The sequence below is a fragment of the Felis catus genome, chromosome C1, assembly GCF_018350175.1.
Source record: "Felis catus isolate Fca126 chromosome C1, F.catus_Fca126_mat1.0, whole genome shotgun sequence".
Taxonomy (NCBI): Eukaryota; Metazoa; Chordata; class Mammalia; order Carnivora; family Felidae; genus Felis; species Felis catus.
In genome coordinates, this window is record NC_058375.1 from 80,006,153 (window position 1) to 80,033,315 (window position 27,163).

General features: G+C 35.8%; 1 protein-coding gene across 5 annotated transcripts in view; it reads right to left on the reverse strand.

Moving 5' to 3' along the window:
• ARHGAP29 (Rho GTPase activating protein 29) overlaps window positions 1-27,163 on the reverse strand; it is a 66,637-nt gene that overhangs the window by 23,681 nt on the left and 15,793 nt on the right. For 4 of the 5 annotated variants that reach the window (XM_023258922.2, XM_045036221.1, XM_045036219.1 and 1 more), the window contains 10 exons: window positions 22,343-22,477; window positions 10,871-10,967; window positions 10,446-10,518; window positions 7,330-7,378; window positions 6,563-6,700; window positions 5,622-5,686; window positions 4,845-4,955; window positions 4,672-4,752; window positions 3,851-4,039; window positions 2,998-3,135 (listed from right to left, as the gene is read on the reverse strand). In XM_023258922.2, the coding sequence (XP_023114690.2) occupies window positions 2,998-3,135; window positions 3,851-4,039; window positions 4,672-4,752; window positions 4,845-4,955; window positions 5,622-5,686; window positions 6,563-6,700; window positions 7,330-7,378; window positions 10,446-10,518; window positions 10,871-10,967; window positions 22,343-22,477 (1,076 nt within the window). Of the gene's footprint in view, window positions 1-2,997; window positions 3,136-3,850; window positions 4,040-4,671; window positions 4,753-4,844; window positions 4,956-5,621; window positions 5,687-6,562; window positions 6,701-7,329; window positions 7,379-10,445; window positions 10,519-10,870; window positions 10,968-20,354; window positions 20,480-22,342; window positions 22,479-27,163 lie in introns of those variants that run through there. The other variant, XM_045036222.1, reaches the window with a different exon arrangement.

Genomic DNA, 27,163 nt, shown 5'->3' on the forward strand with positions numbered 1-27,163 from the left:
GGACAAAGATATCTTCTGTCACAGCCACAGTCAGTGCAAAAAAGAAAAAGAAATAAAAGGAATACGGACTGGAAATGAAGAAATAAAACTGTCCCTATTAGTAGATAATATGATTTTCTATGTAGAAAAGCCCAATGTTTCTACAAAAAAAGTTCTAGGACTAATTTCAGCAAGGTTGCAAGATTCAAGATCAATACACAAAAATCACTTGTATTTCTGAATACTAACAATGAACAATTGAAATCTGAAATTAAAGAAATGTGTATGCATAGATACATACACATAAATTATATGTGGTATGTATTTAATCTATTTATTTATTTGTACCAATCACATTCACAATAGCCGCCCAAATAAATACATACATGCATAGGTTTAAATCTAACAAAACATGTGGAAAACCTTTATGCTGAAAACTATAAAATTCTGATTAAAAAAATACCATGTTTCTAAATAAGTGGAGAGACATACTCTCTTCATGGATTGAACAACTCTATATATATTTAAGATGCTACATATACAGTCAATTCTTCCTATCTGATCTAAGGTTTAACACAATTCCAATTAAAATACTAGCAGGCTTTGTTTATAGATACAAGCTGATTCCAACATTTTTATGGGCAAAGAATCTTAAATACTCACAACAATTCTAAAAAAGAATAAAGTTGAAGACTCACACTACCTGATTTTAAGACTTGATATAAAACAGTAATCAACATAGTAGAATTTGGGCCAAAGGAAAGGTACATATATCCATGGAACAAAATAGGGAGTCTAGAAACTGACCTATAAAAATTCGGTCAATTGATTTTTCACAAAGATGCAAAGGCAAATCATTGGAGACGGCTCAATGTTTTCAACAAATGGTACTGAAACAAGTGGACACCTGTATTAATGCTTTTCATTTTCCATATTTTATAATGTTTTGATATCTTAAAAAGCTTGCTGGCTGGGGAGAGTCTGCTCCTCCCAGGGCTAACCAATTCTTAGCCCAGGGGTAGAGGGTGGAGGGGGCACATCTTTCATATACAACCTGAACAACCTCATTAACTAACTCTCACACACCAAGTCGATATTTTCTCCTGCTCTGAATCATCCCAGGGCTAGGTACAAGCAACTAGAGACCACCCCTATATCCCAAAGCACACTGGGCTTATTCAAGCTAACCAATCCTATACCGCTTATCCTGATGTACCTTGCTTTTCCCTTGAAAACCCAATAAAGGCTATGTACTCAGCTTTCCCCTCACTCCTGCCTCTGCTTCACCAAACCTGGCACTTCTGTGACCCTGTGTGGCACAGCATGTTCCCTTCTCTCGGGAAATGGAAGTAAGCAGTTCATCTTTCAATAACATTGACCTCTCCATGTCAGCATTCAGTCATTTCCATAAATTAAAACCCCATGGGTATAATTTTAATACATCTATATGCAAAAAAATACACCTCGATCTATACTTCATGCCTTATATAAAAATTAAGTCAAAATAGATCATATATCAATGTCGAACTATAAAATTTTTAGGAGAAAACATAGGAGAGAAGTTTTTGTGACCTTTAGTTGGGTGAAACACTCTTAGATATAATGCCAAAAGCATGACCCATAAAAGAAATTCCTAAGTTAGACTCCATCAAAATTAAAACCCTTTGTTCCCTGAAAGAAACTGATATATGAATAAAGTTTCAGACTGGAAGACAAAATATGCAAACTCAACAATAAGAAAACAAACTCGAGTTTTAAAAACTGGCAAAATAGAGATGGCAAATAAGTCCTTGAAAAGATGCTCAGTATCATTAGTCACTCCAGAAATACAAATTAAAACAACTACCACTACACACGTATTAGAACAGTTAAGATATAAAAACAACAACTGACAAGTGTTGTGAAGGATGCAGAACTACTGGAACTCTCGTATATTACTGGTTAGAATGAAAAATGTTATGGTCATTCTGGAAAACAATTTGGCAATTTCTTGTAACATTAAACAGACATTTACCATACCATCCAGTAATCTCGCTCCTAGGTACTTACCCTAGAAATATGAAAACTTATGTTCACACAAAAACCTGTAAACAAATATTCATAGCAGCTCTATATTCACAATCACCCAAAACCCGAAACAACACAAATGTCCAACTGATAAATGCATAAACACTGTGGTACACTCATGTAACGGAATACTATTCAGCAATAAAAAGAAATGAACTATTGATCCATGCATAGCACTGCTGAATCTCAAAGACATTATGCTGAGGAAAAGAAGCCAGTCTCCAAGTTACATGCTACAGGATTCCATTTATATGACACTCTGGCAAAGACCCACCTATAAACACAGAGCACAGGTCAATATTTGCCAGGGGTCAGGGTTGGGTAGACAGTCTGACTACAAAGGGGCACCATGAGCAAAATTTTTTGGAGTGATGGAATTGTTCTGAATCCTGATTGTGATGGTGGTGGTTACACAAATTTATACATGGGTTACAGCTTGTGAAATGTATACCCAAAAAAGGTATTTTGTATATAAACTTTTAATACAAGTCATTTTAAAGAGGCAAATGAAAATATTTGAGGGAAGGATACTTTTTTCCCAAATAAATCACTGGGTTCAATTTTAATATTTAGTTTATGCAAATTTTGAAGAATAGATCTTATAGTACTGATAGAAGTTTCAATGGTCAAATCCATTTTGTCAACCAAGTTAAGAAAGACAGTGGCTTAGAGGCATGTTCAAACTCTCAGACTTTAATTTTAATTGGACAAATCATCAATCCATGGGGTGGCTGTCCAGATAAAAAATGTAACTCAAATCATATACTGCTATGAAAAACTGAAAGTCAATTTTCAAACTCTAAATGTTTCATTAATCTAAATGTTTCTTTAATTTCATTAAGAAATTAAATCCCTTAAGAATCATGACCCATCAAGCATCGCACTCCCTTCTGCAGATATTTACTCTTTTTTGCCCCTGGCCTTCAAAATACTGAAAGAAAAAAAACTTACAGCTTTAAGGGTAAGATCACACTGAAAAACAAGTTTCTGGAGTTGTGTTAAAATTTCTCTTTTGGTATTTTCTAGATCATTTCGTCTCTCTTCAACATTTGTCACACAAACTTTGTAGAGTTCATTTGCTTCTTCTACCTTCAAGAATATCACAGAAAAAAAAATAACACTGACCACTAGAATTTACATTTTAAAACAAATACATATATAATAGAACTCAATTTAAATAATTGAGAAATCTTTTTATACAAAAATTATGAAATAATCTGTTTCAAAGAGAATATTTCTAAAGATAACAATCTGTTCTGGTCAGTGATTCATGGGTACCTGACTTTAATGGACAGTCAAGTAGGACTTACAATTAGTATACTATGTACGAAATACATGTGTACTTCTATTTAACAGCCTTTTCTATTTACAGTCACCATTTTCTTTATAATCTTCTTATAAACAATATAAAGTTCCAGCCTAGCTTTGCTATCAGGTACTGGAATCAGTATACATATACACACAGTTGCCTAAAAGTTGAACTTCCTGAATAATCAAGTCAAAATATTAAACTACTGCTTTCTCTAAGATACTTTTTCATAAACAAACCCAAAGATTTAGAAGGTAGGCAAAAACCTCTTAGCATACTGATTCTCAGCGTGTGGATCCCACCACCAGCAGCAGCAGCATCACCTGGGGACCTGTTGGAAGTACAAGTTGCCTGGGGCCAATCCTAGAGCTACTCAATCAGAAACTCTGGATGGGGGGAGGAGGGGGCAGTAGCCTGTTTTAACAAGCCTTCCAGGCAATCCTGAGCCTTAGCAGATTATTGCTAATTCAACTTGCAAACAAAAAAGATGATTACTTTTTGAAGAGCCTCCTCTTCCAACCTTCGCTTTTTTTCTAGCTGCTTGTTGAGATTTTTGACTACTCCACCACTTGAGCACAGATGCTCCTCTTCTGCACGAAACATGGAAGATTTTGCTTTTTCGTACTCATCCTGACGTTGCATGCATAACAGTTTTGCCTTTTTAAGAGCAGTCTCTGTTTCAAGCTACACAGAAAAAAAAAAGACTATTAAATGCAGAATAAGAAACCCTAATGTATAAGCTTCTTTAGCATATTGAACAAGCTAATTAAGACAGCATTTTAGAAAAACTACAGAGTAAGATGCATCTTCTACGGTAGATGCTTATATACTGCAGATGATTTTAGATATTCACAAATAGGTAGATGAAACTCCATCATAACTTATTTTTTTGTTTTTGTTTTTTAAATTTACATCCAAATTAGTTAGCATATAGTGCAACAATGATTTCAGGAGTGGATTCCTTAGTGCCCCTTACCCATTTAGCCCATCCCCCCTCCCACAACCCCTCCAGTAACCCTCAGTTTGTTCTCCATATTTATGAGTCTCTTCTGTTTTGTCCCCCTCCCTGTTTTTCTATTATTTTTGTTTCCCTTCCCTTAATGTTCATCTGTTTTGTCTCTTAAAGTCTTCATACGAGTGAAGTCATATGATTTTTGTCTTTCTCTAATTTCACTTAGCATAATACCCTCCAGTTCCATCCATGTAGCTGCAAATGGCAAGATTTCATTCTTTTCAATTGCCGAGTAATACTCCATTGTATACATATACCACATCTTCTTTATCCATTCTAGATGAAACTCCATTATAATACTAACCATTTTATTTTGTTCCTGTTTCCAAAGTTCTTTTATTTCTTTCCTTTGTTTTTCCATTTCATTTTTCCTCCCAAGTAGAGGCTGTCAAGAGCATTTTGAAAAAAGGAAAAAAAGCTGTTATCTAAAGGTATGCTGTTGTTAAAGAAATGTGTATTACACATATACATTTTTACCTGCACAAATTTGTTGGCTTGGAGTGCTGCGATTGTTTGTTGCAAAAGGTGACTGTTTTTGATATCACTAAGAAGAGCACTGGTAAATAGAGACTGCAATGGCATAAACTCCTAGAATTCAAAATTGAAAAGTAAATTTTCCAATAGAAATAGCACTAAAGTTCTAGATCTCCCATTACTCTTCTTCAGAAGGAGAAATTTTAAGTTTAGACTTTTTTTGCAGAAAAACTAGTCATAAATACGACTATATGAAAAAAATACTGAAGAATATTAATTATAAAACTAGGTAGCAAAACTAGTGGCTAACAAGACAATCAATATTTGCATAAAATTGTGAATTTCCTCATTTTTTTCCATAATGGGTATCCATGTAAGTTTAAAAGGATTTTAAGTCTAGGGGTGCCTGGGTGGCTCAGTCAGTTTAGTGTCCAACTTCGGCTCAGGTCATGATCTCATGGTTCACGAGTTCAAGCCCCGCATCAGGCTCTGTGCTGACAGCTCAGAGCCTGGATCCCACTTCCATTCTGTGTCTCACTCTTTCTCTGCCCACACCTGCCACCCCCCAGCCCCCCCCCCCCCCAGCCTGTGCTCTATCTCTGTCTCTCAAAATTAAATAAATGTTAAAAAAAATTTTTTTTTAAATAAAAGGATTTTAAGTTGAGCATTTCATTTCTTTCCTATATTAACTACACAATGTTCTGATTTTGAGAGGCACTATCAGTAGCTCATCTGGGTAACCTCTTGGTACAGAACCCTAGGAGTTCACTGAACACTTACCTGCATTCCAATGTTACTTCTAGTTGCCTCTGCCAACTTGACAATATTTCTAGTGGACTCCAATTCTGAAAAGGTCAAAGAAAGTATCAGAAGGTAAATTATTTTTCCCTTCTATACTCTAAAATTATTTGTAATTCCCAATTCAAAGAGTGAGCACACACAGTAGTCTGCATCATATGATACTGTGACTCTTAACCAGAAATGCTCATGAAACCCACTAGGAAACTTTCAAAATATAGTTGCTTGGCCTCAATTCTTAGGAGATGTGACCTAGGCCTGTGTATTGCCCTTTTATAAGGCTATTCAGGTGATTCTGATGGGCATTCCCTACAAAGGGCAAATAATGTGGTAGAAAGAGCACAGGCTTTGGGTAAATCCCATATTCTTCCAGTTACTTATATAATCCTAGATAAATCTGCTATCTGACCTCAGGCAAATCACCTGTCTTGTTTGCCTGAGCTGTAAAATGGGAAGAATTCTTTTCTTGCCTTCTTTCCAGGGCTTTGGTAAGGATTAAATGAAGTACAGGATGTGAAAGTATTTTGTCAACTGAAAACACTGGGGAAAAAACCTAACTATTAAGATGTTTCCATCGCCTGTGCTCATACACCTATTGTTGCTTTTATTTCTTTTAACCATATTATCTGATTGCAATTCTTTTCACCCACTGAAGTATGACTTCCTTAAAGTCAAAGACAGTATACTAATTGTCTTTGTGTTCCCAGATCGAGTGGTTGGCCCACAGTAAAGTTCAGTAAGTACATTTATTGTAAGAAAAGTCTTTCCTATTTCAAGAAGACAAAATGGACAATGATTTTATTCACTACAATGAAACAGCTACTAATTTGGAATCATATTAGTCATCGTCTGTAGAAAATGAATTGTGAACAATTTAGTTCTTACACTCCAAAGTTAATCAGATGCCCTAAAGGGCAACTCACCCAAGTTAAGCTTCTTCTCAACCCATGAAACTATGTTCTTGGTATATTTTGACCACGTTTTAGCATAAGACAAAGCCAATTCTACAGAATCAGTGTTCTTTAATAGCACGCTGTCTAGCTCTATGGGAGAAAAATTTCCTGAAAATAAAAATACCAAGTATATATTAAATATCAGCACATAACTCTAAACAAAGAAGCATTCAAATCCTAAGATGTTCTTCAATGAAAACTGTTTTAAAAAATTTCAAGTGGCAAATTTAGACATAAAGGTCACAGTTCAAATTTAAAATGGTTTTAAATTATAATGTATGTTTTATTCTTAATATATATTCCTATTATTCATCAAGTTACAAGCCCTATAGAATTTTTTTAAGTTTATTTATTTATTTTGAGAGAGTGAGAGAGAGCGGGGGGTGGGGGCAGAGAGACAGGGACAGAGAGAGACTCCTAAGCAACTCCACACTGTCAGTGCAGAGCCAGATGAGGGGCTCAAATCTGAGATTGTGACCTGAACCAAAGTCGGACGCTTAACCAACTAAGCCACCCAGGGGCCCCAAGCCCTTTAGAATTCTTGACCAGTCTCTCCATTATCTATCTACTGTAGCAGGTTTTTTTCCCTTAAGTATTTATGTAAAGTTTGACACATCAGTTTGTGTTAAAAATGAACACTTTAGGTTACCAAGCAAGACATTAAGTAATCCAAAAACACTTATGAAAAGTAATTGCAAAAAAAATTTGACTAAGATTTTAAGTACCTCAAGCATTACCTTTTTCATTAGATGAGTCCACCGATTCCACAGAGACATTTTCAAAAGACTTACAACATGGAAGAAAACAAACTTAAGATTAGAGCAGAAGCTAACAGATTTTTGCTTCAGAAACTTTTCATTCTGATTTGTTATGTGACATAATTCCTGTTAAAGAATGTCAAGTATTTAGAACTCAAAGGGCTTAAGAAATCTGTTTAAATGCTATGACATCTTATAAGAATTGTATACCTATTTACAACTGCAGTTCTCAAGATCTAAGAATAAATAACCTCATTGTTTGCTAACAGCATTAATTAACATTAATAAATCCATTCAAAACATACAACTCTGCAAATTTTAAAAATATTAGTCAGGAAGTTATAGAAGCAATCTAAATATTTATATTGTCACTTAAACAGAACACAAAGACCTGCTTCTTCCAGCCATCTTTTACCATTTTATCATATAATAAGCATTTCTCTGAAGGTCTAGTGAACAGCTTAGTGCAGAATGTTCTATGATGATGGAAATGTTCTGTATCTGCACTGTACAATAAGGTAGATACTAGTTACATGTGGTTATTTGAGCATATGAAAAGTGGCTAATGTAAATCAGAAGTATATTTTTAATTTTACTTAATTTAAATTTAAAGAGTTACATATGGCAAGTGGCTACCTTACTGGACAGTGTAGGAAAACACATCTACCAAAATTGTGAGATCTTAAACAAATTTGATCTCTTTGGCTGGGCAATACAGACCATGCAGGGATTCAATGCAAAAGGGATTAAAGAGACTGGGTTTGAAGTCCAGCACTCACTTAGTAGCTGTAGGACACTGGGCTCAATATTTAAGCTCACGTAACTTTGGTTTGCCCTCTGTAAAATGGGGATAAGAACACTACTTCCCTAAGGCTACTTTAAGGATTAAGATGGTGGAGGCTGAGCACAGTGCATAGTACATAATAAACAGCATTAAGTAAATGGCCACTAGTATTTAAAGATATTTTTCAAAACTCTTCACCAAAGTAACTTTACTTTATGATTAGAATTCTATCATCATGGACCTTTAAAGCTCAATCTCAGTTTAATTAAAAACTGCAAAAAGGAAAACAAGGTGCAAAAGAAAAAAGGAAAAAGTATTTTCCTATTAAGAATTATTGGGGCGCCTGGGTGGCGCAGTCGGTTAAGCGTCCGACTTCAACCAGGTCACGATCTCGCGGTCCGTGAGTTCGAGCCCCGCGTCAGGCTCTGGGGTGATGGCTCAGAGCCTGGAGCCTGTTTCCAATTCTGTGTCTCCCTCTCTCTCTGCCCCTCCCCCGTTCATGCTCTGTCTCTCTCTGTCCCCAAAATAAATAAACGTTGAAAAAAAAAATTTTTTAAAAAGAATTATTATAATAAGTGTGCACAATAGAGGCACAAAAACAAGAAATACGAGTCACACCAAAAATTTTAATTGTCCAGAGCTGTCACACTGATATAATGTTATTATATCTTCTGAATTAGTAGTTATGTTTGAAAGATAAAATTAAAGGAAAATTATAAATGATAGAAAAATAATTAAAGATCACTAGTGTGATATGGTTTATACATTACCCTCCCTGACTAATCAATGGATGACTTCAGAAATAATCATTATTGTTTTCTCAGTGTTACTGTACATATAACAAATACTTCAATTAGTCGTTCATATTTTGTATCATTTTAAGATCTGCAGTTTTTATACTACTTTGATATAATACAAATACTTGGCACAGTTCCAAGTATTTGCTGAAATCTTTTTGGATTTGAACATTCTTAACAAGAAATGATCAACATATATCCTTATTGCAGTTTTTTAAAAATGATTATTTATTTATTTATTTATTTATTTATTTATTTATTTATTTATTTATTTATTTTGAGAGCAAGTGAGGGAGGGGCAGAGAGAGGGAGGGAGAAGACAGAATCTCAAGCAGTCTCCCAGTTGTCAACCCAGAGCCTGACACAGGGCTCAATCCCATAACCATGAGATCAGGACCTGAACTCAAATCAAGAGTTGACGCTTAACTGAGCCACCCAGTGCCCCCTTATCACAGTTTTGAAAAATAGCTTCTTGCATTTAGAGAACAATTTTTAGTCAAACAAAAATATTACTATTATAAATCTTTAAAGCAATATTCTACAAATATTCTTCATGTTCTATTATTCCACAGCAATTTTTCTTCAAATTGGGAACCAGAACTGGAATCCTCTGACATAATACTCTTAGGCAGAATTAAGACCTTCAGGTCTACTAGTAAGTGTTTCATGGTAACAAACTATAGGCTGTGTAAAAAGATTAACACCCTCTCTACTTCTTGCATTATTTTTCTGTTTCCACCAATCTTTAAGATCTGTGACAATATCAGGAAGAAAAAATGGTTAAGAATTACTTACTAAAATTTTGGACCGTATGACATATAGATTCATTACATAAAACACCATAAAACTATCAGAGACAGTCTTTTAAAATGATAGCTCCATTTAGAAAGTATAATTAAATTTTTTCTCCAGAAACTGACCATAATTATATTTAAAAAAATTTTTTTAGGGGCGCCTAGGTGGCTCAGTCGGTTGATCGTCCGACTTCGGCTCAGGTCATGATCTCGTGGTCCGTGAGTTCCAGCCCCGCGTCGGGCTCTGTGCTGACAGCTCAGAGCCTGAAGCCTGTTTCAGATTCTGTGTCTCCCTCTCTCTGACTCTGCCCCATTCATGCTCTGTCTCAAAAATAAACGTTTAAAAAAAAAAAAATTAAAAAAAAAATTTTTTTTTAATGTTTATTTATTTTTGACAGAGAGAGCATGAGGAAGGGAGGGACAGAGAGAGGGGGAGACACAGAATCGGAAGCAGGCTCCAGGCTCTGAGCTGTCAGCACAGAGCCGGATACGGGGCTCGAACTCACAGACTGCGAGATCATGACCTGAGCTGAAGTCGGACACTCAACCAACTCAGCCACCCAGGTGACCCTACCATAATTATATTTAAAATGAACTGATCTGTTTTTCTTGCTCAACTCAAAAGCTATCAAAGACTACTGCTGAGATTAAAATCAGGAAATTACTGAAATATTATGTTAAAAATATTAAACTCTCTGATTTCACACAAACCTGGCTTACCTTGCTTTCCCGAGAAACAGGCACCCGCAATAATGAATCATTGCCTACATCTCCCATAAGGAAGTTTGTCAGGCTATCCAGGGAAGTAAGAATAAGAAACAGAAATAAAAAGACAAGTCATTACATTGCTCTGTCACAGGCTTTACATTCAACATGTAATCTAGAATAAGTTTTTTTTTAAGTAAGAACCTTAGAAATAAACTCCTAGGAACTTATTCACATAGTCACTTGCAAATGGATGTTGCTTCTGAACAGCTCTAAAGACACTGGCAAATACAGTAATAAAACAATAATGAATATAGCTTTTCCAGTATTGTGATAATATTTTATATTGGTTAATATTTACTTTCCAAGTCTCTACTGAATTATGTGACATATTCTGAGATACCCAGGCCCAAATTCTTTAAATGACAGTCTCTACTTACATATTCCCAAAGGTAAAGGCCAAGGTTTCAATGGAAGAAAATACTTCTTTGAAGAGATCGTTTTTATTTTCTTCATTAACTTCTGTGAAGTTCACAGCTATGGGGAAAGGTTGGTTACAATAAATGAGAGAGAAAACATTTTATTTTTTAATTATTTTTTTAATGTTTATTTTTGAGAGAGAAAGAGAGCACATGTGAGCATGTACATGATCAGGGAGGGGCAGAAAGAGAGGAGGAGAGACAGAATCCCAAGCAGGCTCCGTGCTGCCAGCCTGGAGCCTGACACAGGGCTCAAACTCACTAACTGTGAGATCATGACCTGAGCCAAAATGAAGAGTTGGATGCTTAACTAACTGAGCCATCCAGGTGCCCTGAGGGAGAAAACATTTTAAACTAGATTCACACAAAGTCATTTAATCTCTTAAAAATTCACCATTACTTCTAGAAGCACTAGAAGATTTGGGAACTGAGAAGCCTAATACACAAAATGAATATGATGTTCAAGTTCTTCATTAAAAAAAGTCATACAAAAGAATCAGCTTGCATAAAAGTAGCTGGCATTCCAAACTTCCTACTCCATGCATTACATAATTTGACACATCTAAAAAGTGATGCAATGTGAAATCAATCCATCTTGAAGTCACAGAGTCCATATTACATCAGACCTCTCATTAAGAGCACCCTATTTTCTCTATGTTTATTGCTTTACGGCATTTAAAAAAATAGATAAATGCATTGTGGGCCCACTTTAGTCAAATGAACTATATTTTTCACTAAGAATTACCACTAATTGACACCATATATACATTTGACACAGCATAAATCCTACATACAAAGCATATCACATAAACACCCAATGCTTTAGAAAATTTAAATTCCTAGTTATTTATAGCTTTATTTCTTTCAGGCTCTTGGGCTCTGAGGTTCAGGCTAATTTGATATATATAGCTGTCTCTTGTTTGCCAAAGAGACAGTCCAACCACTTTGCATTTTGTGAAAAGCAAATTGTGAAACATAACTAAAAAAGGTTTCTTATTATAACTTCTCTAGGCACCTTTGTTAAAAGCCCAGATATAATTTACCAAGACAAAATCTGAAGGTGGAATTGGCAATTTTTTTTAAAGTAACCGCTTCTACTTAAGTTGAGTTTAATGAGCAACTGGCTCCCTGTGTCCCGTCCTCCCTAGGATCCTAGCCAGTAAAGGAAAGGTAAAGAGACCAAGTGAAGAGGAAGCCATCCTTTGCTTAAAACAAGATGTTTTAAAGCTTGGCTGCACAATACAATCATTGCTTAAAACCAAAAACCTGGGTCCTACCGCCAAAAATTCAGATTTCAAAGATCTGATGAAGCATTGGTATTTGTTCAAAAATCTAGGAAGTTTAAAAACCAAAAATCTGGTCCTACCACCAAAAATTCAGATTTCAAAGGTCTGATGGAGCATACGTATTTATTCAAAAGCTCTCCCAGGTGATTCTAATGTGCAACTGGGGTTGAAAATGCTTGCTGGAGAGGCGCCTGGGTGGTGCAGTCGGTTAAGTGTCTGACTTCGGCCAGGTCACGATCTCGCAGTCCGTGAGTTTGAGCCCCGCGTCAGGCTCTGGGCTGATGGCTCAGAGCCTGGAGCCTGTTTCCGATTCTGTGTCTCCCTCTCTCTCTGCCCCTCCCCCGTTCATGCTCTGTCTCTCTCTGTCCCAAAAATAAATAAACGTTCAAAAAAAAAAAAATTAAAAAAAAAAAAAAGAAAATGCTTGCTGGAAAGCAAGAATTCCTAAGCAAGGATGAATGAAACCTCAAGCCTCTAAACCTCATGAAATTACAACCAAGCTTTTACATGGATAAGCCTCTGTAGACATGAGGGGCTCAGGTCTATATCTTTTATTAGACTCTTCTAAAGTATCCCCAATACAAACAAAAAGAAAAACTTAAGAACCACAATAAATAATTTAAAAACTATTTTTGGACTTCTGCTCTGGCCAAGATGGAAAATCAGGTTTATACTTCTGTCTGAAACAACTAGAAGAAACTCATACCAAATACATGAAACAAAAATTTTCAAGACATTGGCTATCAGGCAACAAAGGACAAGTATCTTGACAGACAAGAAACATGGGAAACAAGAAACATGGAAAACTCAACAAGAGCCCCAGCTTACTGCCTAACATCACACAAATTACATTTCCCAGCAAAGGAAACTACTATGGATAAAGGTTACTTTATAATAATGCAGTCAATTTATCAAGGACATAATTCTATACAGTTATGCCCCTGATAAACAACTCAAAATGCATGAAGCAAAACCTAGTAGAATTGCAAATAGACAAATTTATTTACAGTTACAGCCAGAGATTTCAATAGCCCTCTCTCAATAATTGACAGAACAGGTAGATGGAAAATCAGTAAGGATATGGAAGACTTCAACGATACTATCAGCCACCTCTCCTAGACAGACATTTATAGAACGTTCCATCCAGTAACAGCAGAACACATGTCTTTTCAAATACACACTAAATATTTGCCAAGATAGACTACATAATGGGCCATAAAACAAGTTAAAATGTGTTTAAAAGGATTCAAATCAGGCAAAAAATGTTCTGTGACTAGATGGAATTAAATTAGAAATAACGGAAAGATCTCTGGAAAATCCCAGATACCAGGAAACTAAATAACACACTTCTAAATAACCCATAGCTTGAAGAAGAAAAAAGGAAATTAGAAAATGTTTTGAACACAAGGAAGATGAAAACACAACATATCAAAATTGATGAAGGAGGGGTGGCGCCTAGGTGGATCAGTAGGTTAAGCATCTGACTCTTGATTTTGGCTTAGATCATGATCTCATAGTTCATGGGATGGAGTTCAGCATCAGGCACTGTGCTGAGAGTGTGGAATCTGCTTGGGATTCTCTCTGCCCTTCCCCCCATGCCTTTCTCTTGAAAGAAAGAAAAAGAAAGAAAGAAAGAAAGAAAGAAAGAAAGAAAGAAAGAAAGAAAGAAAGAAAGAAAGAAAGAAAGAAAGAAAGAAAGAAAGAAAGAAAGAAAGAAAGAAAAAGTTTTAATGAAAGGCAGGCAGGTGTAGAAAGGAGGGTTTACAGAGGGGTACACATCATCTGAACTGTGACAGTTTCACAGGGTATGCATGTCAAAATTGATCAAATTGTGTCCTTTAAATACATGTACTTTATTGCATTATCAGTTATACCCTGCTTTAAACATCTCATTGGAAAGTAAACTTTATTATTTTTTTTATTTGGATTTTATATGGAGGTGGTTTTTTTTTGAAGATTTCATTTTTTATTTTTTATTTATTTTTCAACATATGAAATTTATTGTCAAATTGGTTTCCATACAATACCCAGTGCTCATCCCAAAAGGTGCCCTCCTCAATATCCATCACCCACCCTCCCCTCCCTCCCACCCCCCCATCAACCCTCAGTTTGTTCTCAGTTTTTAAGAGTCTCTTATGCTTTGGCTCTCTCCCACTCTAACCTCTTTTTTTTTTTTTTTTTCCCCCTTGGAAAGTAAACTTTAAATAGTAACTTATAATGTATATTTAAAATAACTTATAACCAGCAAAAATGTAAAGCCTACTTATATTTCCTAACCTTAACCTGTTAGACTTTAAAGAAAAAAAAATACCTTATAACACCACACCAAATTCTACAATTATTGTTTCTTTCCTAAATGGTTTTCATAGCACTAAACATGACTGGGAGATTTAAGAAGTAATTGTGAATAGTGAAAAGACACTTACTTGAACATCTTTCTTTGCCTTCCTCCTTACTTGAATGAGATTACAACCATCCAATGAAAATTCCTATTATTGCCCTTGCCTCCAATTCAAAACAGCCCTATATTTCTAATATCCTTTCTCTTTTTTTTTTTTTTTTTTTTCTTTTTCTTCTGCTCAGTGTTTCAAAGAAAAGTCTTTGGCTCCTTTCCAGTAATAAATCTTCCCACTCTCTCCTGCATTCTCCAAAACTCTGGGCCACCTTCCTCCATAGTTTTATTATCTCTTACTCAACTGACATTTTTTCTGGGGCGCCTGGGTGGCTCAGTCGGTTGAGCGTCTGACTTTGGCTCAGGTCATGAGTTTGAGCCCCACATCGGGCTCTGTGCTGACAGCTCAGGGCCTGGAGCCTGCTTTGAATTCTGTGTCTCCCTCTTTGCTCCTCCCCTGCTCACACTCTTGTCTATCAAAAATAAATAAAAATAAAAAAAAAATTTAACTGACATTTTTTCTTATGCTACTAACATACTCAAATCTTTCCTATGTGAAAAAACTTTAATTTTACCATATTTCCTCTTAAACCTAACATCCAACTTAATATTTATTTATTTATTTATTATTATTATTTTTTTTTACTGCCAAACCTCTATAAATAGGTCATAACTAAATTCACCAGGATTTGGCTTTTCATCCAGTTTGATCGTTATCAGAGGCTGAAAAACTTTGTCTGTAAAGGGCTTGAGAGCAAATAGTTTAGACTTTTCAGACCATACGGTAGGTTGTAACTATTCAACTTGGTCTAAAGGAGCCATACATAAATGAATGAGATATGGTGATACATAAATGAGTAAGAATGGCTGTGCTCTGGTAAAACTTTATTTACAAAAATAGGCAGGCCAGATTTGGCCCACCAGAAGTAGTTTGCTGAGCCTGGTTAAGAGGATGGGTCCCGAAGCCAGTCTGCCTAGGTTAAATCTAACTATGTCTCCTACTAAGTTAAGTAACACAACTGCTCTGTGCCTCAGTTTCCTTAGTTATAAAATATGGATGATAGTATGTATTTTGAGAACTGTTATAAAAACTGAATGAACTCAGAACAGAGCCTGCTACACAGAAAATGCTCAATAAATGTTAGTTATTATTTTCACTCAAAACCACTTTGAACACTGGCAACAAAAACCTATTGGTCAAACTTGGAGGCCTTTTTTCTTCCAAGTTTTCATCCTACCTGACTACTCTGCAACTCTCAACAACTCTACCACCTAATTTGTGTGCAACCTTGGGCAAACCTCTCTATGTCCCAGCTTCCTTATCTGCAAAGTAAGAGTTGACAGAACAATATAGTATTGACCTGAAAAATTTGCTGTGCAGATTAATAGCATAATCCAAGCAAAATTTAACAGTGTCTAGCATACAGGAAGTGTATCGTCAATAATGTCTGCTATTACTACTACAAATATTAACCACTTGCTTCCATCTTGAAGTCTTCTGCACTGTTAGAAGCAGTTTGTTATAGATAGTAACTAGAAGGAGAGGGCTTCAGAGTTTCAGACCAGAGTTCAAATCTAACCATTACCACTTCTGGAGTTATTCTGGATACATCACCTCACTGCAATTTCTTCGTCTGTAAAATGGTGTATTATTCAAAGAAATGTCAAGTGCTTAGAGTACCCTGCTTGACAGTGAACATGGTGCCCTCACGTTCTATATCTATTGACAATTTTACTTAATAGTCATTCCACTCAGCCTGCAGTTCTCACTTTGGCTCTCTTCTCTATACATTATGCCCACAGAATCACATCCTCTTTCATATCTTTGAGGTAAATGGATCCTTAAAAACTACCTGTCTAGTTTTAACCTCTGAGCTCCAGATCCACACTTCCAATGGTCTGTTTGATATATTCCTTCTGCTTCCCAGGCTTTACCCGCATTATAATCTCAACATGTCCTAACTGAACTCTACCCTCTCTTCTAGTCTGCCCTTTAAGCCAACTCTTTTCCATACATTTCTTAGCTCATTATCTTTACTTTCAAGATGCCTCTAAAATATTTTCTTCCTTTCCATTCCCACTGCCACTTAGTTCAAAAGGCCACATTTTACTTCTAGTCTGGACTATTTAACAACCTGCTAACTGGTTTCTCTGTCTCCACTCTCTTCTTCCTATTAGACATTCTTCAAAATTCCATCAAAATTTTGCTCAAGGTTTAAATAATTGTCTCCCTTGGGTTCCTTATTAAGTCACTAAGCACTAAGGCACATTTAGTATCTCTTTAAGAAATCACATGAATAGCTTTCATACATATCATCTATTAGTGACTTTCAAACTTTTTTGACCACAACCTTGCGTAAGAAATACATATTATATCATGACCAAGTATACCATACTCACATAATAGTTATAAGTTATATAACACCTATAAAGTTTCTGAAACATTCTTAGGTCTTTTTTTTTTTTTAAGTTTATTTATTTATTTTGAGAGACAAAGAGTGAGCAGGGGAGGGGCAGAGAGAAAGAGAAAGAATTCCAAGCAGGCTCTGTGCTCTCAGCACAGAGCCTGATGTGAGGGTCCATCTCATGAACCGTGAGATCATGACCTGAGCTGAAATCAAGAGTAGGATGCTTAACCGACTGAGTCACCCAGAAACCCCACATCCTTACATCTGATACAATAGTGTTGTATTCTGGTTTTTCTTTTCTATTCTCTTTTGTATTTTAAAAATGTTGGTCACAATCCACTAACCTGATGTCATAAATTAGGGACCACAGGTGAAAACCACTGAATTAAAAGATATAATGAAGCAAATTTTCACCTTATGCATGGGAAAAAATGTTTAGGGGAAAAAACAAACCAAAAACAGTAAGACTTACAAAATGAAAACCTTAAGTTGCTTCTGAGAAACATAAAAGACAACTTGAAGAAATGAAATGCACACTATGTTTTCAGAAATGCTAAGTATATAACTTCTCCTTAATTCATAACTTTAATTATGACTTTATGAATTTATAAACCTTACTCATCCCCTCAAAAATACCAATAGATATTTTTGAGAACTACATAAGCCAATTCAAAAGTCCTGATGGAAAAATAAAATCCTGAACAAAAAGAGTAATAGAAAGAGGAGTTACTCCTTTCAGACACTAAAACATACTTTACAACTACAATAAAGATGGTGTGTATTGGCACATGACTAAACAAATCAGTGGGACATAATACGGTCCAAACATGGATATAAACACATATGACAGTTTAGTGTATTTATGATAAAAATGGCATCTCAAATCAGTCAGGAAAAGATGAATTATGTGATAAGTAAGCCAGACATGTAGATACTCTAGAATGTATCAAGGACTTAAATTTAGTAAATGACACCATGACAACATTCAATGAAAAAACACTGGAGAATGCTATTATAATCTCAGAGCAGGGAAGTCCTTCCTATTACTTAAAACCCAAGAACCATACAAAAGATTGATAAATTTATTCTTTTTTTAAATGTTTATTTATTTTTGAGAGAAAGAGGGCTGGGGAGAGGCAGAGAGAGAGGGAGACAGAGGATGTGAAGCAGGCTCCGCACTGACAGCACAGAGCCCGATGTGGGGTCTGAACTCGTGAGATCATGACCTGGGCCAGAGTCAGACACTTAACCAAATGAGCCACCCAGGTTCCCAAGACTGATAAATTTAAATGCAAAAATAAAATAAAATACCATAAGCACATCAAAAGATAAAGGAAGTCTGCAACTTACATCAAAGTTTAAGGACTAATTTCACTTAACACAGAGTTTCTACAAATCAAAATAGAAAAAAAAGACCAACCATCAAAAAAAAGGGCCAACTCACATAGAAGGATGTATAAATGCCTCCAAAGCATATGAAAAGACAACTGCACTCAAAATAAGGGAAATTCAAATCAAATCTACACCGAGATGCCAATTTTTACTATTAGACTGGATAACAAAGTGTGGTAACCAACTGTGTTGGCAAAGGTGCAGTAAATCAGCATTTTCAGCACTGCTATCAGAAAGGCAGAACCACTGCAAAGGGTGTTTAGCAATATCAGAAATACAAATACAAATGAATAAGGCTATTCATCAAAGCATTATTTGTAACAGAAAAAAATTGGAAACAATCCAAATATCTATTAGTGAACTGGTTAAATAAATTATATAGCACATAAATATAACAGATTACCATGCAGCTTTGAAAAAAACAGAACAAACCACAACAAAAGAATTAGGAAATGCTTTATGTACAGAACATAACTCAGAACAATGAGCAAGGAGCAAAAAGGCTACCATTTGTGTAAAAAGGAGGGTAAAGAAGAGAACATATTGTATCATTTATATATGCATAACATGTCTCTGGAAAGATACACAAAAAAATCAATAATAGTTGTCGCTTATCCAGGTAAAGGAAAGGGTAGCTAAGTGAGATAAAATAGACACTTCACTGTTGAATACTCTTTTATGCCATTTGCATTATGAACCATTTGAATGTACTGCCTATTAGAAAATTAAGTTTTCAAAACAGAAAGAAGACACGAGGCTTCTACAATTTTAGATATGTAATTAAAAGCTTTTTTTTGTCAATTTTTTGTCAATTTTTAAATCTAGGGCAAAATACAGATCATGAAAAACCTAAATAAATGGTCCTAGTCTTATTAATTTATATTACAAGACTGACCAAAATAACTATAAATCATGAAAACACAAATACTTAAGTACCTAACAAATTACTGAGCGATGAAGATGTCTTTTATCTACTTCAAAAATAAGCTGTATCTCTCTTACCATATTGCAAATATTTTGTCAGACTGAACTTCCTGCTTGGAAACAGGAGGAGACACAGGAAATACAAATCACTATTAGAATGAATGAGGAAAACCTTATCTTTTAAAGTTTTTAATTTAAAGTTTTAAAATGTTCTTTTAAAGTTATTAAAAAGGTAAATTCCAAAGTTAAAATAAAAAGTAAAAGGAGTTAAAGATTCCAATTTCATTCCAATGCATTTAGTATGCAGAGGAAGCAGACAGACTTTATGCATTAACACCTGTAGTAGCACAAACAAGATTAGACCTCCATGATTCTAAAGTCATTCTGTGTATGTCATCTTTTAATGTTTTGGTATATTTGCCAAATGCATCGACAGTGAAGACATTCAGAATAAGTCATGTCACCTTTGTTTTTTTAAATGTAATCACGGGTTTAAAACAAAATGATCTTCACGTTCCTGTCAGCTTTCTGATCCTAATGTATGACAGCTTTTTTCTTTAAATTTTCCCCCTTTAAAATAGAAATAAAAACACGCTTTTATAGGTTTTTTTTTAAATATTAAAATGGCATATGCAAAATATCTAGATTGCCAGAGAACAGAGATTCAAAAATAGTTTCTACCTCCCCCTTGCCTTTCCAGGGTTTTAAAATTAAATTATCATTAGAAGAAAAAATTAAGTATGTTTGAATTTGACCTCAATTTTTCGGGTCACTGAATATTTTTCATTTGAGGTATCAGTGATGTTCTTAGATGGCCTCAACAATAAGAGTGAGCTGGAAAGGTTTTATTTAAACACATAAATTTATACCAAGGAAAACACAATTTAAAAAATTTTCTAATCTCATGGGGCATATTGAAACAGAAGTTTAGGAACAAAAAAGTAATCTTTTAAATTTCACCCAACACAAAAGTAAAATTGTAACAATAATCCCAAGGGTAAAGACACTCATAGTGGGAAATAATATTCAAAAGATTGCTTTACCTCAAAGGAGAAAAGATCTCCAAGGCAGCTGAGGGGCCACTTTCTTCAAGTCTGTTTCTGGAATGTGGACACCAACTATACACAGGCACACTCCTTCCCCAGGACATCCTGACTGCACACAATAGCTACTGACAACAATTGAATGAACTGTGGTCGCTATTTCCAAGCATGGAAATTTTACTATCTATAGACGCAAATTTCCCTATCTAAGTTAAATGACACTTATAAACAATCTATTTAAAAACAAATTTGGTTACCAAGCACATTTTTAACCGACCGTGCCACCCAGGTGCCCCAACCAAGCACATTTTTAAATTTTTTTTTTTTTTCAACGTTTATTTATTTTTGGGACAGAGAGAGACAGAGCATGAACAGGGGAGGGGCAGAGAGAGAGGGAGACACAGAATCGGAAACAGGCTCCAGGCTCTGAGCCATCAGCCCAGAGCCCGACGCGGGGCTCAAACTCACGGACCGTGAGATCGTGACCTGGCTGAAGTCGGACGCTTAACCGACTGCGCCACCCAGGCGCCCCCCAACCAAGCACATTTTTAAAAGTCGCAACAGAAACTACCCATTTTTCTCATTTAAAGCCATCTATATGTTTCTCAATGTTTGAAATACGGGGGGAAAAAAAAGAACCACACAAACACAATACATCTATGTCAAAAAACAGAGGAAGTGTTCCTCAGGTATATGGACCATATTTTATTGACAAGCTTTTTATTTTGTCCTCATGCCTCACTCATCCCTTGACACTTGCCCTTTGCCTTCTCTAGATAGGAGTGTGTTCACCAATTGCACCATGTTCTTCACATCCAGATTTCTCGTGCAAGTGCCCCAAATCACAGTCCCAACCTCCACCACCCCAACTCAAAAATGCCCACTCAACCTCTGAGACCCAGTACAGTAATTTCCCTGCCCCAAAGAATCCTTTCCTTTCCTTACTCAACCTGCAGGTAATCACTTTCTACAATTACATTACTTGAATTCATATTACTTGTAAGTGACATATAACACTGACAATCACTTCTTGTACTCTAATTTAAAATTCCATGACCTCTTTCTCCAGACCATCTCCTTACTTCTTAGGTGTCCATCAGGTTTCTCCATCCTCTCTCTGTCCCTGGGATCTCTTACTCAGCCTATATTTACTCTGCACAGTCTGAGTTGGTCACCTTCTTCCATTACCACCTAGACACCACACCTTTCAAGTCTGCCTCTTTAACTCACATTAATCATCAACATCCTGCATTTCATCAAATCAGTATCCATCCCCTCCTCTAGAACAACCACATTCCACCTCCACCACACTCAAGCTTCTGCCTTAGATCAGACTGCCAATCCACATCCAGTCCCTTATTTCTACTAATCTCCTAACTGAATTCCGTCTCATTCTTCTCAAATACTCCCTTCACTTTCAATCCTTCTTATATACTGTAGTCCAGAAAAACAGATTCTAACACTTTGGGTGGCAAGTCCTTTCATTAGAGGATAAATCCTAATTCTTGATTCTTTATTATATGTAATACACGTGTGTGTGTTTATCCATACATATAATTAGTTTCACTTTTTTTACATTAAAAAAAAGTCTTTCTCTATTCAGCTCCCTCCTTTAAGTGGAGTTGCTACAAATTACCATTTTCCAGCACCAATTGTCCTCACAAAACAAAGACTTTTGTACACTAATGACCTACTTCAAAAGAGCATGCCCTCTTTCAAAAAACTCAAAAATTTTAAATATCATTTGTTTAATTTATTTCAGGTAGTATTTTTAGGCTGCTTCCTGCCAAATAAGTTTTAATTTTCGAAAGGAAAAGAGTTTTAGGTGTGACTCCGTGGGAATATCCACATATCAAAGTATACATAACTCCTACTGACACGTGATACCAATACCACATGGGGAGATGGCACTATAGTCATTATAGACCAAAATGTATCACTTGGATGCCTTTTGCCCACACCACCCACATTTAATAGATCTTTCTTACCTTTTACTTTTGCAGTAAGCATTTCTGCAGCATTTTGAAGATCAACAGAATTGAGGTTCTGATGTTTATTCATTACAGATTTTAAAACACGGAGGAGTTCATCCAGACGTATATGAATGACTTCTTTAAAGCAATCTTAAAGAAAAAAAAAAGGTTTGTTTCCCACCAGGTTTCAGGAATGCAAACTATGACAGATCATTTTGAAACACACTTTAAGTAGAAGCAGTGGCCCCACAATTTTTGCCCACTATACGTCCACTTGTGTTTTCACCATTGCAGTTAGTGTATATAGTTTATACAGCCTTCAAAAATTCATAATCGTTTTAAGTCAGTAAAGATTTCAGTTACAGTCAAGTTAGTACTACCTTTTTCAGTTTTCCCAGTCTAAATATGTCTCCAGATTTCCTTTGAGGCAACTTCGAGGTCAGTTTTTCCTGTTTTATAGTTTCAACCATAACATGCTTTAGAATATATATATGGTAACAGAATTAAAGCTCAACAATGCCTGGTATATAAACTAATACTAAAGAACACTTACATGTCAAGTTTCCACATTAGAATTGATTCTTTGCATTAGGTAATTATTAGATTAAAAGTCATATAAGAACTACCATTTGACCTGCCCATTTTAAAAACCTGTGATATAATTTACATATGATAAAATACACAGATCTTTATATGGTTCAATGAATTTGTGTGCTTTTAGGAAAATCGAATTTGTTGCCAATGATGAAAAATTGAGACATCATTCCAAAAATTCCAGATTTCTGGAATTTACTCTTGAAAACTCAAAATCTGGTTATAGCAGGCTCACATCCTCCTTGGCCATAAGCAGCTGTAACAAAGCGGCACTGCTCTCTTGGGTACCCCCTTCTTCCCAGTCTCTACCTGTCCACCCCAAGCCTGCTCTGCTCATTTATACCAACTCTGGGCAGATGGAGGCAGGCAGGATTTTATAATCCCTGGAAATAAGGTGGCCATATGAATTATCATTCAAACCAAAACACTCTAAGCAAGTAAAAAGGGTAATGCTACCCATAATCGTGTCAGCACAATAGGCATATTCCTGGACTGTCATCCCAGGCAAATAAGAACGTATAATCACCCTAAACTTTGAAATCCCTCAAGTAATCCTCAAACATCTAAAAGGACAACCACCTTAAATGCAATACTCTGATGTAATATTCCTTTCTGTAGCCTTACATATAGTGCTAGTTTAATAATAGTTAACATTTATTAAGGGGTTCCTAGGTGCTAGGCACTGTTAAAAGCACTTAAAAAGGTATTATCTCATTTAACTTTCATATCAATCTAATTAGGTAGATAATTTTAAAATACCTATTGTACAGTTGAGAATATTGAGGTACACCTAAGTTCACCAAGTTACTAAACTGTGGGGCCAGAATTTGAACCCAGAGAGTATAATTACAGAAGCCATGCTCTTAATGTTACACTGCCTCCCTACTGAAATAGCTTAAAAAGCAAACAAAACCCATTTTTTAAACACAATGTCATCTTATACAAATTTTTCAGAAATGTTAAAAAGATAACCATCAGAAAGAAAGACTATCTTTAGATTAAAAAACAAAAATGAAAAACTCTACCACCATCTACCAAATATTCCATTCATTAACTACATTATCAAGAGAAAAAAAATATACATAAGAGGTGTAGGCAAGGTAGGGAGGTAGATCTATCAGGGCAAAGAGTATTCCAGGAAGAGGCAAACAATAGTTCAGGGAGAGATGGAAGCAGAGAGAACAGAGTACCTTCAGGAGAAAACACGACTCATTCATCCAATAAATTTTAATTTTAAAGGTGCTGGCCTAAGTAGCCTTAGAATGAGTGAGTCTATAAGACTAAAAGAAAACAAAACGCACAAAAGTATTATACTCTATTGTATTGACAAAGTGCTTCCAATGAGGCTTTGGTTAATGGTTCTGATGTTGTTATACATATGTACTGGAATTGAACAACTGGGTAAATGGATGGTGGATGGTGGGAACCAGGAATCTCACTGTTGGCACAGAAATTCACAAATAAACAGGAGAAGGAGGCTATAAGGATCCATACTGTGGTAGATTACAGTTGGATGCTTCATAAACCTATGTTTATGGAGCACCTGGCTGGCTCAGTCAGTAGGGCATGCAACTCTTCATCTTGGGGTTGTGAGTTCAAGCCCCACGTTGGGTATAGAGATTATTCAAAAATAAAAGCTTTAAAAAACGAATTCATGTTTAGCTTAATACAGACACAGGTGGCTGTATCTAATATAGAAATGTTTATAGATATGTGTATTTACACAGGTTAGTATACACACATATATTTCTTTGATCTGTCCACTGAAAGGGCCTAAAGGAAATGAAACCTATCACTGTGAGCTTGGTTCTAATACTGTTCTCTAATAAAAGGAAAAGGAACCAGGGCTTCTTAGAGAAAGGGATGACCCTAGGACCAGGGAAGGAAACATGCAAGATGAGTTAGAAGGATACAGTAGAACCAGAAAGTAAGAGCTTAGAAAAACTAACCCTCACACTGAATAAGGTATGCCAAGAGCACAAAGGAGCCAACTGAGAGAGCTCCTAATGGCCAAAGCCAGAAAAATTTGAGCAACAAATAAAGTAGTACTGGATTATAACCCAAAATATAAAATAAATATAAATGAGCACATACTGACACAAATGAATAAATTAACACGTGAAAGAGAAGAGACAAATCTCTTGTATAGAAGAATGCCAAATAATTTATGTAGATCTTTTGTCCTCAAGGAGGTGGAGCATGCACATAGTGGCTTCCTTCCAAAGAATACAGTAGAGAAAGGTGAACAAAATGAGTAACTTTAAAGTAGAGAAACTTTACTATTAAAGACAGGTGATCAAGGTCAACATTAACAGTGATATACCACGTTTATAGTAATTATTCTTGACATGATCCATGATGAAAATGGCACTTCACATATGTTATCTTCCTCCTCAATATCCCAACCTAATCATGAGAAAAACATCAAATTCTAATCAAGGTGCATCTTACAAAAAAACTAGTACTCCCTAAAATCGTAAAGGTCATCAGGGCGCCTGGGTGGCTCAGTCAGTTACGCATCCAACTTCAGCTCAGGTCATGATCTCATGGTTTGGGGGTTGGGGCCGCATGTCCGGCCTTGTGCTGACAGCTCAGCGCCTGGAGCCTGCTTCAGATTCTTTGTTTCCCTCTCTTTCTGCCCCTCCCCAGCTCACGGTCTGTCTCTCTCTCAAAAATAAAATAGACATTAAAAAAATAAATAAATATGGGAATGCAAGCTGGTGCACCCACTCTGGAAAGCAGTATGGAGGTTCCTCAAAAAACAAAACATAGAACTACCCTACAACCCAGCAATTGCACTACTAGCCATTTACCCATGGGATACAGGTGTGCTGTTTCGAAGGGACACATGCACCCCCATGTTTATAGCAGCACTATCAATAATAGCCAAAGTATGGAAAGACCCCAAATGTCCATCGATGGATGAATGGATAAAGAAGATGTGGTATACACACACACACACACACACACACACACACACACACACACACACACACACAATGGAGTATTACTCAGCAATCAAAAAGAATGAAATCTTGCCATTTGCAACTACGTGGATGGAACTGGAGGGCATTACGCTAAGTGAAATTAGAAAAAGACAAAAGTCATATGACTTCACTCATATGAGAACTTTAAGAGACAAAACAGATGAACATAAGGGAAGGGAAACAAAAATAATATAAAAACGGGGGGGGCAAAACAGAAGAGACTCATAAATATGGAGAACAAACTGAGGGTTACTGGAGAGGTTGTGGGAGGGGGGATGGGCTAAATGGGTAAGGGGCACTAAGGAATCCACTCCTGAAATCACTGTTGCACTATATGCTAATTTGGATGTGAATTTTTAAAAATAAAAAATAAAATTTAAATAAATAAATAATAAAATAAAATAACTGTCAAGGGCATCCAAAGTGAAGAAAGTCTGAGAAACTGTCACAATCACGAACAGCCTAAGGAGACATGAGAATTAAATGTAATAGGATAGGATCCTAGAAGAGGAAAACAACATTAGGAACAATTTATGGCAATATGAATAAACTATGGGCTTTAATCAATAAGAATGCATCATTAGTATCAAATATTGGTTCATTAACAGATGTACTCTACTAATGTAAGATATTAATAAATAAGGAAAACTGGGTATAAGAATATATGGGAATTCTCAGTTTTTCTGTAAATCAAAAACTGTTCTAAAAATAAGGTCTATTTAAGCCAAAGTGTGGAAAGAGCCCAAATGTCCATTGACAGATGAATGGATAGAGAAGATGTGGTATATATATACAATGGAGTATCAGCTGGCAGTCAAAAAGCATGAAATCTTGCCATTTGCAACAATGAGAATGGAACTAGAAGGTATTATGCTAAACGAAATAAGTCACAGAAAGACAAATATCATATGACTTCACTCATATGAGGAATTTAAGATACACAAGAGATGAACATAAGGGAAGGGAAGCAAAAAGAATATAAAAACAAGGAGGAGGACAAAACGTAAGAGACTCAAATACAGAGAACAAACTGAGGGTTGCTGAAGGGGCTGTGGGTGGGGGGGATGGGCTAAATAGGTAAGGGGCATTAAGGAAGACACTGGGGATGAGCACTGGGTGTTATACACAGGGGATGAATCACTAGAATCTACTCCTGAAAACATGATTGCACTATATGCTAACTTGGATGTAAATTAAAAATAAATTAATTAATTAAAAATATACATATAATAAAAAAAATGTCTATTTAAAAAAT